General features: G+C 38.9%; 1 protein-coding gene across 5 annotated transcripts in view; it reads left to right on the forward strand.

Annotated features, from left to right (window-relative positions):
• The window catches only part of LOC102762010 (eukaryotic translation initiation factor 2-alpha kinase 3), a 66222-nt gene that overhangs the window by 19149 nt on the left and 27634 nt on the right, over positions 1-19439 (forward strand). For 4 of the 5 annotated variants that reach the window (XM_006773311.2, XM_006773310.2, XM_015570200.1 and 1 more), the window contains exon 2: positions 2328-2457. Coding sequence is in view for 3 of the 5 variants with exons in the window: in XM_006773310.2 (XP_006773373.1) it covers positions 2328-2457 (130 nt within the window). In the remaining 2 variants the exon portion in view is untranslated. Of the gene's footprint in view, positions 1-2323; positions 2458-19439 lie in introns of all 5 variants that reach the window. The other variant, XM_015570202.1, reaches the window with a different exon arrangement.

Genomic DNA, 19439 nt, shown 5'->3' on the forward strand with positions numbered 1-19439 from the left:
GGAGCCGCACATTGTCACCTGCTGCCACAGGGACACATCTTACTAGGAGAATGGATCTGGCCATTGGGAGAGGAGGTCGCTGATGACCTTTCTGGAGAGGACCTAACAGTGCTTATTGTTCAGTCATCCAAACACTGCCTTAGGAAACTAAAGCAAGGTTAGGTGAGAGAGAGAGTTTACTGACTGAGTTGATCAATATGCCTTCTTCATTCAGGTAATAATAATATTAATTTCACTCTAAGAAAATAGTCCTTTCAGCTAAATCATGTTTGCCAAACGGGCCTTAATATGAGACTCACCTGGGGTACTTGTTAAGATCCTGTGGGTCTGGAACCTTTACTGGTTTGTACAGGCACTCCACCTGACTTTTATGATCAGGGGTATTTGTGTTCCTCTAAGCTAGGTGAGCTAGCCATACAGGCAGACCTGGGAGATTTTATGGGTTTAGTTCTAGACCACTGCAATGAAGTGAGTAACACAGTAAGCAAGTCATAATCAGGAGAATATTGTGTTCTGGAAACCGAGTTAAGAGTGTGTTTCATGGTGGGCAGGAGAAGTAGCTGATCAGAGGTCAAGTGAACTGAGACATGACCACGGGGTTTTCAATGTGAAGGTGATAGGTGACTCCGGCAAAAACCTTTTCAGTGGAGTGGTAGAGACAAAAACTTGATTAGAAATAGTTGGATTTGGAGACAGAGTATATAACAACTCTTTCAAAAAATTTGCTCCAAAATGGGCAAGGAATGAATTGGAAACTAGAGGGGGAGAGTGGTTGTTTGTGTGTAATCTGGGTTGGTTTTTATGTTGGAAGAAATCATAGCAGATTGGACTACTGAGAGGAATGGTCTGGTAGAGGAGAATAATTGATCTGGGGGCAAGAGGAGCGATTTGCAGGTGTGAGTCCTCATGTATGCATGAGGGAGAGATCTCTTGCCTAGGTGGAAATGGTGGTGGGGTGTGGGAGTGTGGACTGTTTCCCACAGTAACAGGAGGAGAATACATGGGTCCAGGTGCAGATAAATGGATAGATGTGATGGTGGGAAACGGTCTTATTGGATTATTTCTGTTATTCTCTGAAAAATAGGTAGCATAGTCCCTGAAATGCATGAGCTTGGAAGAGCAGGTGTCAGAAATTTGAGGAAAAATGAGAAATTTAATAGTCAACCTAGGACAGTGGGCAAGTGGATAGACTAGGGAAATGTCATATGATTGTTGAGCATCAGTAATAGCCCCTTTGAGGTTTGGTGATCACAATTAAAGTGAGACCAGTCAGCATGGTTATGTGTTTCTTTAGCCACATCCAACTGCACAGATGCAAGAATGAAAAAAGGCAAAAAGTTAAATTTAATGAGGGTTGGAGTTCTGCCAGTCAAGTGTGACATGCAGGAGAGGAATAGCGGTTGAAGGTGTAAAAAAGGAAGTGCTTAAAATGAAGGACTGTGGAATTTCAACTGGGTAAGAAAGAAGTGAAAGCATAATGGTAGTGAAGGTAGGTAATAGGATCAATATGGTTTGTAGGTTTGGTGTGGTCAGTGGTTTGTAGGAGTCAGCAAAGTAGGAGGTGAGCTGGAAAGGGGTTGTTGGCTCGGGATGGGATGCTTGAAATTTCATTGGGACAGGAAGTTGTGTTTGGCAATGTTAAGGACAAGGGTCTGAACTTGGGAGTGACTGAGGCAAGGTAGACAGATCATGAAACTGAAAGAATTCGTTAATAGTGACAGTAAATCAGGACCTAAAATCCTCATGGAATGGGGCTAGTGACCTGAGGGTCAGTAAACAATTGCTAGAAGGGTAATAGTTGGAATAGTCTTATCCTGAGGTTTTTTAGAGAGGAGAGAAAGAAAGTAGTCTGGGGATGGTGGCAAGGTGCAAGGAATACACCTACCCTATCACTAGACGCAGCGGTCAAGGGTGTGGAGAAAACAGTTATTGCTTCCAAAGCAGTGTTCTCAGGGAAAGCCAGATTTCATTAGAGCAAGAAGGACAGTGAGCATTCAGGGAAGACTTTAGGATTGGGGAAGATAGAAGAGAACAGAGCAGAGAATGTTGAGTTTCATATGGGGATTACAGTGTGGGAATGAGGGGTTCCCTGGTAGTTTGAGACTTTTCATAAGTGATGTAAACAGATAAAGGACACAGTGCAATTGTCTTGGAGGCTAAAGACAGATAGTAGTGGCAGAACAGTAAGTGATATGGGGAGGTGGGCCTTGCTTCTCTCCTGCAAGTAGAAGCCTGGGAGGGGCTGGTTTTCTTTCAAGTGTGTGGAGTAGGGGCTCAATATCTTATATATCTTTTAAACTTTTTCCCATTAATTTTTAAACTTACAGATCATTAGTGATTATCAGCACTTTAGATGGGCGAATTGCTGCCTTGGATCCAGAGAATCATGGTAAAAAGCAATGGGATTTGGACGTGGGATCTGGCTCCTTGGTTTCATCCAGCCTTAGCAAACCAGAGGTAAGAATTTTCATTTAACAGAAAAACTCAGTTGTAATGAGCAATTGCTGATATTAATACTATTTATTTGCTTTTAGAATTGGGGATCAGGGCCCCATTGCTTAGGTGTGAGGCCTGTATGCCTCTTATTATGTCCCCTTGGGGCAATTACTTTTTTGTTCCTCAGTTCCCCTGCTGTAATGAGGTAGATGATATTGATCACCTACTTCTTAGGGTTGTTTTGGACATTAAATGAATTAATCATATAAATGAATAACTAAGGATACTATCTGCTATATCAGTATAGCTCATTATTTGAGCTGTAACATGCTCATTTGTTATTCTCACATAGTCCCTAAATAATAAAATAAATATAAGTAACGTAACTGTGCTTTAATAGTTAGAAATACGAGGGTGGAACAAAAGTAGGTTTACAGTTGTAAGTATGCAAAACAGTTTCTTCTTCTTTTTTTTTAAACATCGGTGTATATTGATTGGTTGTCTCTCACGTGTGCCCTCATCAGGAGATTGAACCTGCAGTCCAAGTGGGTGCCCTTGACTGGGAATCAAACCCAAGACCCTTCAGGGCATGGGCTGATGCCCTAACCACTTAGACACATTGGCCAGGGCCAGAGTTTATTCTTCATTATTTTCTAGCTGAACAACTGTAAACCTACTTTTGCCTCATGCTGTACATACTGCAAAACCTCATAAGTGATTCTTTCTGTACATTTTCCCTCCAGTGTGCATCCTTATTGTAAGCATAATTCATCTGAAATTTTCTTGGAATGTAATTTTAGACAAATTTGGTCATTTGCAAAAAGAGGTTTGCTTCCAGAACTACTCTGCCACGTGACTCTAAGACTTGGGTAGGTGGCTTAGCCCCTCAGAGTGTTAGTGTCCTCATCATGAAAGTTAGGACATTGACTGCCTTGAGGAGGTTAGGGGAATGCATAAATGAGGCAAGTATTTTCTCATGTTTAGTCTTGACTCTGATGGATTAGTCTCTCTTTGCTGGAGCTTTATTCTCCTGTTTAAATTATTTAAAACTGGTGCACAAAATTTGTGCATGGGAGGGGTGCACAAAATTTGTGCATGGGAGGGGTGTCCCTTAGCCTGGCCTGCACCCTCTCCAATCTGGGAACCCTCAGGGGATGTCCGACTTCCAGTTTAGGCCCAATTGGGATCGGGCCTAAACCGGCAGTCGGACATCCCTCTCACAATCCAGGACCTCTGGCTCCTAACTGCTTGCATGTCTGCTTGCCCCTAACCGCTTCTTCCTGCCAGCCTGATCGCTCCCAACTGCCCTCCCCTGCTGGCCCAATTGCCCACAACTGCCCTCCCCTGCTGAGACCTGCCTTCTCCGCCCGAGGTGGTGGAGATGCTGGGACTGGCCTCCTTCATGCCATGTGGAGCCACGGGATCTCTAGGCCTCACCACACAGAGCTGCTGCCTGGCCCTGCTTCTGCTGTGCACATGGTCATCTTGTGACGGCCATCTTATGGCGGCCATCTTGTGATGACATCGCTTGTGAGGGCACAAGGACCACCTAGGCCCGTGGTCGGCAAACTGCGGCTCGTGACTAATGAGTTTGCCAACCACTGGTCTAGGGCAATGTAATACCATTTTGACAAGTGTGACATGATATCTCACTATGGTTTTGATTTGCATTTTATGATGATTAGTGATGTTGAGCATCTTTTCATATATCTGTTGATCCTGTGTATGTCTTCTTTGTAGAAATCTTTCTTCGTGTCTTCTGCCTACTTTTTGATCAGGTTGTGTATTTTTTTATTGAATTGTATGAGTTTCTTATATATTTTGGATATCAACCCCTTATTGGATATATAAGATACCCCAAAAAATGTATAAACACACTTTGAATAATTAAATACATCTCATTTAAAAAATTGGTCTATCAGCTATTAAAGTATATATACATTTTTTGGGACACCCTGTAGTATTTGAAAATATATTCTCCCATTCACTAGGTTGTCTTTTTGTTATGTTGATCATTTTCTTTGCTCTGCAGAAAGCTTTTTAGTTTGATGAAGTCCCATTTGTCTATTCTTGCTTTTGTTTCCCCAATTTCAAGTAGTTTATTACCTATGTTTTATTCTAGGAGTTTTGTAATTTTAGGGCTTACATTTAAGTCTTTAATCTATTTTTAGTTTATTTTTGTGTATGGTGTAAGACAAGCATGTCAAACTCGCGGCCTGCGGGCTGCATGTGGCCCACAACGGATATATTTGTGGCCCAGCCAATATAACTTAATTTTTACAATATCCTGTTATACATAATTATTAATAACTAGAACTACAACATTCGCTAAGGACTGATTAATATAATCATGTTGCATTCATTTCCCCAATGCACAGGCATACCATGTCTCCTCACTAATCCTAGCAGCGAATATTTTAGCAAAAAGCTCACTGGCTACCTTCCATGCAGAAGAATCCCAAGATCTCTTTGTATTATCGAGACTTAAACTTTCTACCTCACAGAAAAGAAAAAAGAAAATCTAAAGTTATTTAACCATTTGTGATAGCATGATGGGTTTACTACATTTTACTGCTGCCCTGAGTTTGTGGAAGCATTTCTTGAGACTGTGTTTACTGTGTAGACATGTTGATGACAACAGCATTGTTCCCAGCAGTGTAATATAACCTGATGTACTGTACAGGTTCAGTAGTGTGATCCTTACAGGGATTTTCCTGAGGTGGGTGTTGTGGGTCTCATTTTGTAGAAGAGGAAACAGGAGCGTGGAGAAATTAATTGCTTGGAGTCGCAAACAGATTAGGTGATAAAACTGGGATTGAACGTAGGCTTGCCTGACTGCATCCCATTCTGCCTGCTCTGGAGCCTTTTCCCTATCTTGTCTGTACCTCTTTGCATAATCTTAGGCTGTTCATCTCGTACAGCGGATCTCAAACTTTATGGTTTCCCTTTACATTCTTAGAAATCATCGAGGTGTCCAAAGAGCATTTTATCCCCCAGATTATATCTGTCTATACTTAAACCATCTTAAAAATTAAAACATAAATTTTAAAAAGACTTATTAATTCATTAAAAAGACCATGGACCCATTGTATGACAGCATAAACAGTATATTTTTATGAAAAAAAACCCTATATTTTCCAATACAAAAAATTTAATGAAAAAAGTGGCGCATTGTTTTACATTTTTGCAAATCAGTTTAATTTTTGGTTTAGCAAAAGAAAATTGAATTTTTGTGTCTGCTTCTGCATTTACTGTGTTGCATTGTTGTTTTGGTTGAACTATATGAGGAAGAAAATCCAGACACATCCTATATATTAAAAGGCTAATATGCAAATTGTCCCCTCGACTAGGAGTTTGACTGGAAGTTCAACCAGGGGATGGGGATTGTGGCCAATCACCCACAGCCCCTCCCTCCAGCCGCCCCCACCTCTGAAAGGCCCCCCATCAGGGGCGGGGCCAGCCAGACCCTACCTGTGCACGAATTTCAGGCAGTGGGCCTCTAGTAAATATACACTGAGTGGCCAGATTATTATGACCACCTGACGTTTGTAGGCAAATAAGCCGTATACTGCATTGTATGGGATATGGAAGCTGAAGGCCTGTTTGAACACCTTTGCTTGTCTGCAATTACCAAAATAAAACATCTCCAATTCGCATAGGAACACAAGGATTGGACAGTTGAGCATTGGAAAAAAGTCATGTGGTCTAATGAATCACGTTTCCAGTTGCATCATGCAGATGGCAGAGTGGGAATTTGGCGGGAACAGCATGAAAGCATGCACCCCACATGCATGAGTATAACCCTTCAAGCTGGCAGGCAGCTGGTAGCACAACCACCAAATCTCACAGAACTGTACAGTGCTATTCATCAGGCATGGTGTCAGATTCCTCGCATCACCTTTCAACATCTAGTCAAGTCAATGCCAAGCAGAATCACTGCAGTATTGAAGGCAAAAGGTGGCCCAACGAAGTACTGATTGGGTGGTCATAATAATCTGGCCACTCAGTTTATGTATATATCCCACATTCAAAGGCTGTTAAATCGCATTGTTTACCCATATCTTCAGAAAAAAATTACTTCTGTCATGGTAAACAACTTGCCTCCCTATTTATAATGGTCTGGCCCTCTAGGAACTTCAGTGTGAAATTATAGCTAATTTGCCTACAAACATCAGGTGGTCATAATAATCTGGCCACTCAGTGTGTGTGTGTGTGTGTACACTAGAGGCCTGGTGCATGAATTCTTGCACAGGGGATGAGTCCCCTCAGCCCAGCCTGCACCCTCTCCAACTGCCTCTGCATTCCGGCCTGATCGCCCCTAACTGCCCCTCCCCCACTGGCCTGGTTGCCCCACGCAGCCTGCTGTTCAGTCGTTTGGTCATCCCTCACTAACCCCCCTGCTGGCCTGGTCGTAGGAAGCCATCTTGTGAGGGTGTGAGGGTTAATTTGCATATTGCCTCTTCATTATATAGGAGGATGTAGGAGTTGGAAAAGGAAGGAGTATTTTTTGTACCCTTTTCAGATGATTTTGGTCATTTTTTTGATACTATATAAAAATAAGTGAAAGGTTTTCTTAAAGGTTAGTTGCACTATGGAATCTCAAACTGTATTGTACATTTTGTACTCTGTTGCATTAACATCCTTTGGTCTGTCTTGCTTTTTCCTCTTGCATGGTTTTCTACCATCATTTGGAAAATATTGATGGAATTACAAAGATCTTTCGAATATTGAAATATTTCCTCATAGAATATTTTAAAAAGCAGATTTATTACTCTCACCCCTGATCTCATCAAAAAAATCTTTTAAGTACTGGGAAGCTGTCAAGCTCACATTGGTGGATACAGGTTTTTCAAAATTCTAGTTTTTGTTAAAACTTGAATTTTATCATAAATGGTTTTGAAGTGAGACATTCACTTTATTTTTGAGAAAATGTCTGGGAAAAGTCAGTCTTATAACCATAGCTTTTCTCTCCAGTGTCCAAGTGAAAATGGAGCTCCATGCTTTCCTCAGATCTGCTTGAGTGTGTGGCCCACACTTTCTCATTAGTCAGCAGAAGGGTGAAATGTGTGTTCAGGTCACAATTTAATGAAATTGCTAACTGTTATTTCTTTGTAAGAACATTGTGAGCTAAACTGTCTTTTGTCTTCGTTTTTTGCTGTGTGTGCATGGAACACCAGGACTACTAGTTGGTGCTGGATCGAGCCGGGGCACCAGCAGTTTACTAGGCGTACCGGGTAATAATAGCGGATTTTGTAACCAAAGAAAACATGATAATTTCAAGAGAAACATCGAAAGTGCTTTATTCAAAGTAATGTCCATCACTAGCTACACATTTCCCCCATCTTTCAGGTAATTTGTGGATACTGTCCCAATAGAAAGAACTTTCCTTGTTTTGAGTCAAACCATTCAGAGACCCAATTTTCCACTTCTTCGTATGTTTTGAAGTGCTGCTCAAAGTGTGTGTGCCATCGATCAGAACAAGTGGTAATCTGAAGGAGCACAGTCTGATGAATACAGCGGGTGGGTTAATACTTCCCAGACAAGATCTTTTAGCGTGTCTTTAACTGGTTTTGAAGTGTGTGATGGTGCGTCATCATGAAGCAAAATTACTTGGCTGTGTCTTTTGGCACATTCTGGTCGTTTCATGGTCAAAGCGTGGTTCAAATTGATTATTTGTTGTCGGTAGCGATCAGTATTAACGGTTTCACCTGGTTTTAGAAGCTCATAATACACCACACCTTCCTGATCTCACCAAACACAGAGCATTGTCTTCTTTCCAAAGAGATTTGGCCTTGCAGTTGATGTTGACCTGGATCAATCCATGATTTTGTGCATATGGGATTCTAAAAATAAATCCACTTTTCATCGCTAGTCACAATTTGATTCAAAAAAGACCTTCATGCTTTTGAAGCAACATTTTACTGATGACTTTGTGGTTTTCTATTTGTCTTTCGTTCAGTTGATGTGGCACCCATTTTCCTTCCTTTAAAATCTTTCCCATTGCTTGTAAACGATCAGAAGTTGTTTCCTGAGCAACATTTAATCTTCTGCAAGTTGTTTTTGAGTTTGACACACATCTTCATCCAGTAATGCTTGTGATTGTTGGTCTTAAACTTTTTCGGTTGACCTGGATGCCTTTGCCTTTTATTTTAAAGTGTTTAACCAGCATTCACAAGTATCTGGAGATGGAGCATGTTCACCGTAAGCTTCCCGAAGTATTCAGCAGAACTTTTCTTCAAAATAAAGTAATGATTTAAAACTTCCCACAAATGCTCTTTTTCTGGCACGAAATTCGACATTTTTAAGTGTAAAAATATCTATGATGTTAACACCTTCAGCAGATTTGACATATGAAGTTTTGAAGCTTGTCAATACAACAAAATAGCATACATATCAAATCGCATATATATCAATATATGTGTAACTCCATCTATTGAAAAAAATCTGCATTATTAACCGATACATCTAGTAGTCACCATTGCTTTCATTCTATACAAATGTCACCACAGTGAAAAGGCAAATGACAGCGTATTAAAACTATTTTAACTCTAAAAAAAATAAAATAATAAAAAACCCTATTTTACGTCTGCATCTCTTAAAGTGTCCACAGACCACACTATAATAATTGCCAACTAGTATATAATCTACACTAATAATAGACAAATATGTAAATTGACCATACCTTCACAACACCCCAAGCCAATCAGGAGTGAGTATGCAAATTAACCCAACAAAGATGACGGGGCTGTGGGCAGTGCACATGCGTGCAGGCACCAAGTGGCCTGGGGGCGGGGTGACGATGCATGCGTTCCACACCGCCCCAGCCGTTCCAGGCCTCTGGGCAACGTGGGAAGGTGGAAAGGTGACTCTGGGCTGGAGCAAAGGCAGAAAGGCGGCTCTGGGCCGGAGGAAAGGCAGAAAGGTGTCTCTGGCCAGAGAGAAGGTGGTGCCAGCAGCCAGGGGAAGGAAGGCCCATTCTTGCACGAATCTTTGTGCATTGGGCCTCTAGTAGAAATGATAAAAAGATTTGTAATATTATGAACATGTTAACAGGAGAGGAATGTATTGTGAACTTGAGTCATCTGTTATTCAGTGTGCTGCTCAGCATCTAGAAGCTGTGTTCAGAAGTTGGACAAAATACCACGAAGAGAGGATCAAAAGCTACTTTGGATATATAGAGTAATAACTTTCTAAATGCATCTGATAAAATATTTTAGGAAGGTCTCTAAATTTTTGTGAGAAATGGTTAAGGGGTTGACTTTGTCTTTCTGAAGCCCAGCATTTGGTAGGAAAGGGTGGTGGTATAAGAAGGAGGGCTAGTTGCAACAGGCAGAAGGAACTGGTGTGGGATATAAAGGGACTACCCAGGTGACAGTAAGTAGACCCTTGGCTTCATGTGGAGACTCTTGTATTAGAATGTTAGTTCCTCAAGAGTGGTATGAAGATAAAACTGATCAAACTCAAAGATGTATTCTCTGTGCAGTTACTAACTTAATGAGAAGCTGAAGGGTGAAGAATTTTATAGCCTGCAGCATGATTTCCAGCCCTCAGTGATAGAGGAATTGGTTATGGATTGCTTGCACTTTTGCAGAATTAACAGTCAAAGCAGTGCAGGAACTTTTTAGGTAGGAGTGACTAGAACTCAGGAGCTTGAGTTCCAGTGCGATTCTTCCTCTAACTGGCTTATGACCTGTCTAAATTATTCTTTAATTTCCTCATCTGTAAAATTATGGGATTGGGCTAATTCTCTAAAGATTGTTCTAACTTCAGAAATCAGCTGTCATCAAATACAGGAACACCCAAATAAATTATTTAAGGATTTTGGAACTTCCCTTTTTAGTACATTTAGGATTCTTTAAAAAGTAAAGTACAAATTCATTAGAAATTACCCTTACGTGCGCATCTTACTGCCTCATGGCCTACTCTGTTGTTGTCCATAACCTTTTCTGATCCAAAGGGCATGTGAAAATAGTATATCATGTTACTTTAGTGGTTATTTTGCTTATGTTAATAAAGAGTTCCCAGAGATTGGCAGAGATTGACAATTCTATTAAAAACAAGTATTTTACATTATATTTAGAATGAATTGTGTACTGCAGGAAGTTTGAGATGCCTTAGGACACAGATCTGAGTTTCCATTTTTTCCTCTTAAGTAGGTATTTGCAAACTTCCTCAAAAGAATATTGGTATAAACTAAGCTAAAACTGTGTGTGTGTGTGTGTGTGTGTGTGTGTGTATTAGAATAAATGCTGAACCTAAGGCAGTGATTTTTTAACCAGTGTGCCGCAAAAATTTTTTAAGCATGAATACCTGACTATTTAGTCAGAAGCATTGACCTTTTTTCTCTTAGGTTGTCAAATAGGAAAATGACAACAGCCAATAGAACAATAGCCATCTGGTGTGAATAAATCAAAATTATATCTATTTTTCTTGTCAGATTGGCAAAGATATATGTATTTTTGGTGTGCTGCAGATTTTAGTAATTAGTTTGTGTGCCTTAAGAGGAAAAGGTTGAAAATTGCTGACCTAGGGTGTACCCTTATTAGCATTTACAGATGTGCCCTAGTTTCTAGGCCTAGTACAGTGGGCCTTAACTTATGAGTGTCCCGACTAACGAGTTTTTTGAGATACCACTTGTCTCTCAGCCGACTTTTTGCATTGAGTTGACAGAGTAATTTGAGTTAACGAGCTCCTTAACAAGCTCGGTCTCAGAATGAATTAAACTCGTAAGTCAAGGCCCCACTGTACTTTAGATAGAAAAATGACAACAGCCAATAGAACAATAGCCATCTGGTGTGAATAAATCAAAATTATATCTATTTTTCTTGTCAGATTGGCAAAGATATATGTATTTTTGGTGTGCTGCAGATTTTAGTAATTAGTTTGTGTGCCTTAAGAGGAAAAGGTTGAAAATTGCTGACCTAGGGTGTACCCTTATTAGCATTTACAGATGTGCCCTAGTTTCTAGGCCTAGTACAGTGGGCCTTAACTTATGAGTGTCCCGACTAACGAGTTTTTTGAGATACCACTTGTCTCTCAGCCGACTTTTTGCATTGAGTTGACAGAGTAATTTGAGTTAACGAGCTCCTTAACAAGCTCGGTCTCAGAATGAATTAAACTCGTAAGTCAAGGCCCCACTGTACTTTAGATAGTAGCTAAGAATTTTGTTTTTAATTTTCAGAAGGACCACCTGAGATGAAACCTGATTATCTTTCCTCTGGTAATTTATATGTAGATTCAACCTTCAAAAAGCATTTAGATTTGGCTGTGGTCTTAAATTTTATTTTGTTTTGTAACATATCAGCATAGTTTTTCTTTAGGTCTCTGGGGCATTTGGACCACACTTCACCAAATCTGAGCAGGTACAATCTCCTTGAACTGTTTACTTCTCTATATCTTGGAACACATTCATAAATACAAAGATATTTCTTATATTTACTTAGAATGCATATTATAATTATGTGTATATAACAAGTTTTTCCTTAGATGAATATCTTTATCTTTTCCTTTATGTAGAGATATATTTGTTTTTTGTTTCAGTTTTCTGTTAAATTGCCTGTCTCCCCTCCCCCCCTCTTAAAAAGAACAAACAACTCTAAGTCTATAGTTAGAGTTTGGGGGTTTGTTTTATTTTAGACTTGTTCCTCCCCAAGGGACACTGTGTTTCTGTTTCAGACAGGTGCAGAAACAGATAACCATGAAGCTGGAGCTCTCCAGCCTCCCCACCCACTCAGACTGCATTCATTAAGGGTCTTCCTGGGTCGGGGAGCCTTTGGAAAGAACACACTTTTTATGGTTACTGATTCATGGTTCACAAAAGAGTCCATTTAGTAAACCCTTTTGAGTATTGCTTTATTAAAATAAGTTTTTAAAGATTCTCAAATTTATGCCCTGGCCAGTGTGGCTCAGTTGGTTGGGCATTGCCTCATGCACTGAAAGATTACTGGTTTGATTCCCAGTTAGCACACAGGCCTGGTTTCAGGCTCAATCTCTGGGAGGGGCATGCAGGAGACAGCTGATTGATCTTCTGCTCTCATATTAATGTTTCTCTCTCCCCTCTCCCTTTATCTCTCTGTAAAAATCAATAAAAAAATCTTTAAAAAGAATGATTCTCAAACTTATACTGAAAGATGCCAGGTCATTTTACAGTTTTTATTTGTACATTAACTAGCATATATTCAGCCTGGCTATGTTATGTATGTGGCGGTTTATTGTGAAAAGTCAATGTCAATCATGTAGCAAGCCCATATTTAAATAATTGCTTCAGTTAATTGCTTTTTTTTTTTAATTATAGGAATGAAGCATTGCTTTGATTCAGTTTTGTTTTATTAATCCCTTAGTGTGGCTGAAAGCAATGCTGTGAACCAAACCAATTTATTCAAGCTATAACCTAGTGAAAAATTGATTTGATCTAAGTTTTTAAGAAATTGACTTCTCATGTACATTGCTTTTGTACTTCATAAATGTATATTAGTATAAGTAAAGGCAGAGATAGTTTCTAAAATCTGAATGTGAAGAGTATGCTTAAGAAATTAGTCTGGTAATTTTCCTTGGGGATTTTATTTTGTAGGTTAAGTATAGGTTAAGGAAAGAAAGAATGAAACAATTATTTACTTGGTATTTCACTGCTCTTGGGCATTAATTAACAATTTTTGAAGATAATAAATATTAAGTCACTTAATAGTTTGTTTTTTTTCTTCTCCATTTACTTCTATTTGAAATTTACATTTCCTTTTAGGCATATCACACAGGGTGACTTCTTGCAGCTAATATTAAGATCTGCTAAAAGCTCTCATAAACCCGTATATTAGATCATCTTCCTTAGTCTTTGAGGTATGATTTCCCAGGAACACTGTTCTTTTAGCAGATAAACCTCCCTTACTCTCCCCATTATGGTAATTTAAACCTTTTCAGGGAAATAAAAAAAGTATTTTGTCAACACAATAATGTTGGAACTTTTTTAAAATCACAAATAGTCAATTCTGGCATCTAGTAGTCTGGTCAGTTGCTCATTTTGATTTATTAAGAGTTACCATTTTATGTTGTATTCATTGTACATAATTTTTGAAGAATTGAAATATACAAAAATATGCCTGTTAATTTTCTTTCATACTGCTTATTTTTATGATAAAGTACTTTATGATCCAGCAGAACATCTATATTATAATCAAAGGAAAATATTAGGGCTGACAGAGATTTCTGGTAAATCAAAGACTGGTAAAAATTTGATAGATTTGATTTTTTAAAATTGATTTGAGGCAAAGAGAGAGAGAGAAACATTGATTAGAATCATCGATTTGTTGTCCCATGTATTTATGCATTCACTGGTTGATTCTGACCGGCAATTGAAACCTCAGTCTTGGTGTATTGGGACGATGCTCACCAAATGAGCTACCCGGCCAGGGCCTGATGTATTGAATTCTTACATTGAATTCATCTTTGTTTAGTTTTGAGTTTTTGTTTTTAAATGGATGTTGTGGATTCAGGGTTGGGAAAGAAATAATTGACATGGCATAGTTAAGCTTTCTACACCTTGAATTTACTTTTGGAGCAGCTATTTGAATTCTACAAGCTTCTTTTGAAATGTTTGAAATTTGGTGTTAAGGAACCATAGTTATTTTCTGAAGTTTTCTTATAGGAAATAAAAGAAGCCTTGTGATGAATTTATATATTTTTGTTTTAATACTTTTGCTTAATAAGTATACATATACTGTATATGTATATCCCATGTTCAAAGGCTGTTAAATCGCGTTGTTTACCCATATCTTCAGAAAAAAATCACTTCTACTGTCGTGGTAAACAACCTGCTTCCCTATTTATAATGGTCTGGCCCTCTAGCAACTTCAGCAAGAAATTATAGCTAATTTGCCTACAAACATCAGGTGGTCATAATAATCTGGCCACTCAGTGTATATATCATGTACATATATATACATATATGGTATACACACACATACACACACATATGAAGTACATTAGAGGTTCAAAATAACAGCACGGGCCCTAACTGGTTTGGCTCAGTGGATAAAGCGTCGGCCTGCAGACCGAAAGGTCCCATGTTCGATTCCGGTCAAGGGCATGTACCTTGGTTGCGGGCACATCCCCAGTGGGGGGTGTGCAGGAGACAGCTGATTGTTGTTTCTCATCGATGTTTCTAGCTCTCTATCCCTCTCCCTTCTTCTCTGTAAAAAAACCAATAAAATATATTAAAGAAAGATAACAGCCCCGGATTATTAAATGACATAACAACTATTGTTTGATTAGCATTTTATAGTTTGCTGAGTGATAGCAAACCATTCTTATTTAATCTTTAACATATCCTTATAAAATATTAACTCCCATTTTTTCAGAGAATTAGACTCAAAATGGTTCAGAAATTTGTCTGATGGAGTAAAGGTGAGATAATGCCAGTGGGTGCTTCTCGGCATCTAGAAGGGTTCAGGAATCTGGAGAAGGCGCTGTGTGTAAATTAATCAAGAATCCAGAGACAAAACATAATTTTGGAAGGCATTTTAGGGAGCCAGAGAAGACTTAGCTAAAGGAACTAAGTTCTTCTGTCTCCTGGACCTCTTGCTTTTTATTAACACAATTTGTCCTAAGGCAATGGTTGGCAAACTGCGGCTCGCGAGCCACATGCGGCTCTTTGGCCCCTTGAGTGTGGCTCTTCCACAGAATACCACGTGCGGGTGCGCACGTACAGGGAACGTTGTGGAGTGAAAGAAGATGTAGTGTCGAGGATTGAGAAAGATGTTGAGATGGTTTGGATATATAGAGAGCATGAACGAAAGGAGATAGACGAAACAAGTATACAAGACGAGTGTGAATGGGGGAGGTGGAAGGGGGGGTTTAGTATACAGAATCCATTGTCAGATTGGAGGAACTGCCTATGGCTGTTCAGGTGTTTGGCCAGCAGGAGGCAATAACATGTAGATTGAAATGCCCTCAGCTGTTGGCAGCAAGCAATCATTTATACATCCTTTTCAGGTTTGGGGAAATGCCCTTAGCCATTTCCAACAGGCAATAACATATGTGATTCAGCCTTGCTGAGTCCCCAAGTTCCATCAACCTTTTAATGAAACTCTTGCATTTATGACATGCTGGAATTAACTTCTGGCAGTGAGATTCATTGGACTTATTGATCTTTGGACTTATTTCTTATTTTCTTTCCAGTATTTTATTTTTTTTGAAATATCTCAATACTTACCAATGTATTTGTGTTTCCTGTACTAATAATTATAATTCTTAATGTACTTTATCAAGAATAATTTCTCAGATACATCACATAGATAGCATGTTGGTGTGTGAATACTTTATAATTACTTATAAATACAAATACTTCCACAATTAGAAACAACTGGCTTATAATGCAAATGCCTCACTGAAACTACCCTTTGATTCATTCATCTGTCTCATTGAAAGTTTCACAGTAAAAGAGAATATCAAAAACCCTGTCTGGTTTTTTTTGTGTGTATGTGTGTGTCTTTTCTTTTTTTTTAAATTTCAGAGAGGAAGGAAAAGGATAGAGAGATAGAAATATCAATGATGAGAGAGAATCATTGATCGGCTACCTCCTGCAGGCCTCCCACTGGGGATCAAGCCTGAAACCTGGGCACGTGACCCTAATTGAACCCTGAACCCTTCAGTCCTCAGGTTGACACTCAATCCACTGAGCCAAACCAGCTAGGGCTGTTTTGACTGTGGAGGTGTTGGGGGAGCAGGGAAAGGAGTGTGGGAAAGCAGCAGGCCAACATATCACCAAAGTGGCAGAAACATTAATCAGTAATTTGGGGACCAAAAGACATAACCTTTTAAAAAAAGTTGTGGAGGCTGATTTTGAGGATTAAGTACAGTAAATTAATGTGAAGAATTTTGTAAAACGGTCAAGTGTTAGTTTTATTCCAAGGTTACATAGTGGCTGATAGAGTCAAGGAGGGGATCCAGGAGTGGGGTGGGAGGGAGGGGTCTGTGGGGTGATCATCTCGCTGTGGACATGTCTCCATTTCATATGTTGGATGCCTGCTGTTGCCTCACCACCTCGATTTGCAAAACCTTTTAACTCTTACTGCTGCTTGGCTTATACTTGGGATTTGGCTTCTATAACCATCAGCAGAGTGCATTCCTTTACCCTCCTTCTTGGTTAGGGAATACACTGGATACAGCTTGTTGGATTTCAGAATGTTTAATGTTTGAGTCACTATTTGAGAAAATGCAAATCCAGCTTCCAAAGTGGAATGAGGAAAAGTTCTTTATAGAAAAATTCTAGCTAATAAATGTAGAAAGGATGATAGAATTAGAAATCCTTATTTTATCCCCTTTATTGAACTAGTAATCATCAATTGATACTAAAATGGTGAAAAGTTGATGGGACACTTTAAAAGAGGGAGCAGACTGACTCCCCTGAATCCATTGATTAACAGTAACAAATATGACCTAACACAGGGGTTGGCAAACTTTTCTGTAAAGGGCTAGATAGTAAACATCTTGGGCTTTGTGGGCCACACGATTTCTGTAGGTGTAGAATAGTCATAGACATAAATGGGTGACTGTGTGCCAATGAAACTATTTACCAAAACACACAGTTGATTTTGGTCCATGAGCTATAGTTTGCTGACCACTAATAATAGTAGGAAGTTTACAGCACCATGTATGAAGTAGTCTTGTCAAAAAAATTGAACCTGCATCAGATCAAAGCTCCAGGGCAGATCTCACTTTTCAACAAATACTGGGATAAAGGAACCAGTTAAATTACATGCAAAAATCTAGACTGTGGGACATTCTAGAGGAGGACTAAATATCTTTTCTCAAGTAAATCAGTGCACAAAAAAGGGAGTGGAAAGTGCCCTTAAGAGGAAAAAATATTAATTCTATTATATGTAATGTTGGTATGATAGTTATTTCTCAGCAATGAAGTATGTATAGGAGAAATAACATGATGTCTGTAACTTTAAATAAAATAACCTAGTAAACAAGTATATGGAGTGGCTAGGTGTAGAATAATTAAAGTAATTAGCAAAATGTTGATAATTGTTGAAACTGGGTGATAGATACATAGGGGTTTATTATATTGTTATTTGTATTAAAATATTATGCCTATCTGGTGTGGCTCAGCTGGTAGGAGTGTAGTTCCATACACCAAAAGGTCATGGGTTTGATTCCCGGTACCAGTCCTGGTGCTTGCCAGAGGCAGTCGATTTATGTTTCTCTGAGTCTCTCTCTCTCCCTCCCTTTCCCTCTCTCTAAAAATCAATGAAAATATGTCCTTGGGTAAGGAAAATAAATGAATAAAATATGTATTTTATATTTTATATGTTTAAATTTTTTTATATAAGTTAACATGAAGTTGCATATACCCTGAAAAATGTATGTGTGGATGGTATGTGGGCGGGAGGTGGTGGGTTGCATGGTTAAAGGAATTTTTGTTTTTATTGCTGGTTATATTCATTTTAGTACTAGTACTTTCTCTATTTTCTCAGTTGAAGTTCCTTCTGCCACTTGAAAATAAGAGTTATTTTCACATTCTGATTTCAAATAGCAGTTCCTGGTTACATGTGCCACTGATATTCATTGTGCCATGTAGATCTTGTTCAGAAACAAATTCAGTTTCTTTACCAAGTTGATTTGTGATTGCATGAAGATCTTGTCAGACCTTTTGGTACTAGTTTGCTAGCCAATGGGACAAACCTCTTACTTTAAAATTATGAACAGAAAAAACAAATGGGAAAAACACACAGAAAACAAGAATTTATGTTTATAAAATGGTTGACTGGGGAAGCAAGTTGCACAATTAGTTTGAGATGCAGAGCAGCAAATCAAAGCAAATAGCTGCTTACAGGGACCAGTCTGTGGAATGAAAATGCATCAGGGTAACCTACATTTTATTCCACCAAGGGATTTGCAGCTGACTATCTGGGTGACTCATTCCTATGCTGGGAGAGTGAGGTAATGCTCTTGTGAGGGGTGATGTCATCTCTCCACCTGAACTGAATTCATGTACTGCTTCCTGTGGCTCTCAAGGGAAAGCACCATCTGCTTTCACATATGTAGCCTAAAAAATTCACACAGATTGGTGCAAAGGTTAGCATATGTCTGTATAACTTATAAGTGGCCAATTAGTGAAGAGCGTTGCTTTAAGGTGAACTTTTAAAATCATAACCCAGATATACATGATGAATCAGCATTGAATCATAATGCTTTTTTGTTGTTGGTTTGGGTTTTCTACTTTTTTCATTGATTTAACTTTTCAAACAAGCCAATTTTTCACAATATGGTTTATCATATAAAATATCTTGGTGTTGCTTGGCTGGCGTGGCTCTGTGGTTGAGTGTCAACCTATGAACCAGGAGGTCACGGTTGGATTCCCAGTTAGGGCACATGCCCGGGTTGTGGGCTCAATCCTCCATGTGGGGAGTGCAGGAGGCAGCCAATAAATAATTCTCTCTCATCACTGATGTTTCTATCTCTTTCTCCCTCTCCCTTCCTCTCTGAAATAAAAAAATATATATTTTAAAATCTTGGTTCTTTAAACCATATTTTTAATTGTAGATAAGTTTTCTTTTATATTAGGAGGTATAGAGATCATCCTTAAAGCAATGATTAATTTTAGTCCATATTATTAGCTTGACTAGTAGCCCGGTGCACGAAATTCATGCACATTAAAAGGGAATTAATTAGCGGAAATATTTTAATATTGCTATTTGCCCTTTCTCTATAATAGAAGTGTGAGAGATGAGAGGAAATTAGTAAAATGTATATGAAAATAATATACCGTTTCCGGTAAGGGCAAGGTTTGAGGCAGGAACCAGCCCTCAGAGCGTGGAGGCAGGAACCACCTCAGAGCGTGGAGGCATATATCTTTATAAAGTTTTTTTTTTTTATAAAGTTTTAATACATTATATTAGAGGTCGTGGTGGTACTGTTTTACCCACAGGGTCTACAGGAATTGCTGAAAAATACTTCTCGGTGGAAGCACCTTTCATTCCCAATATGAATTACCCATTTCACTA

This window comes from Myotis davidii, unplaced genomic scaffold (assembly GCF_000327345.1).
Source record: "Myotis davidii unplaced genomic scaffold, ASM32734v1 scaffold1167, whole genome shotgun sequence".
In the NCBI taxonomy this organism is placed as follows: Eukaryota; Metazoa; Chordata; class Mammalia; order Chiroptera; family Vespertilionidae; genus Myotis; species Myotis davidii.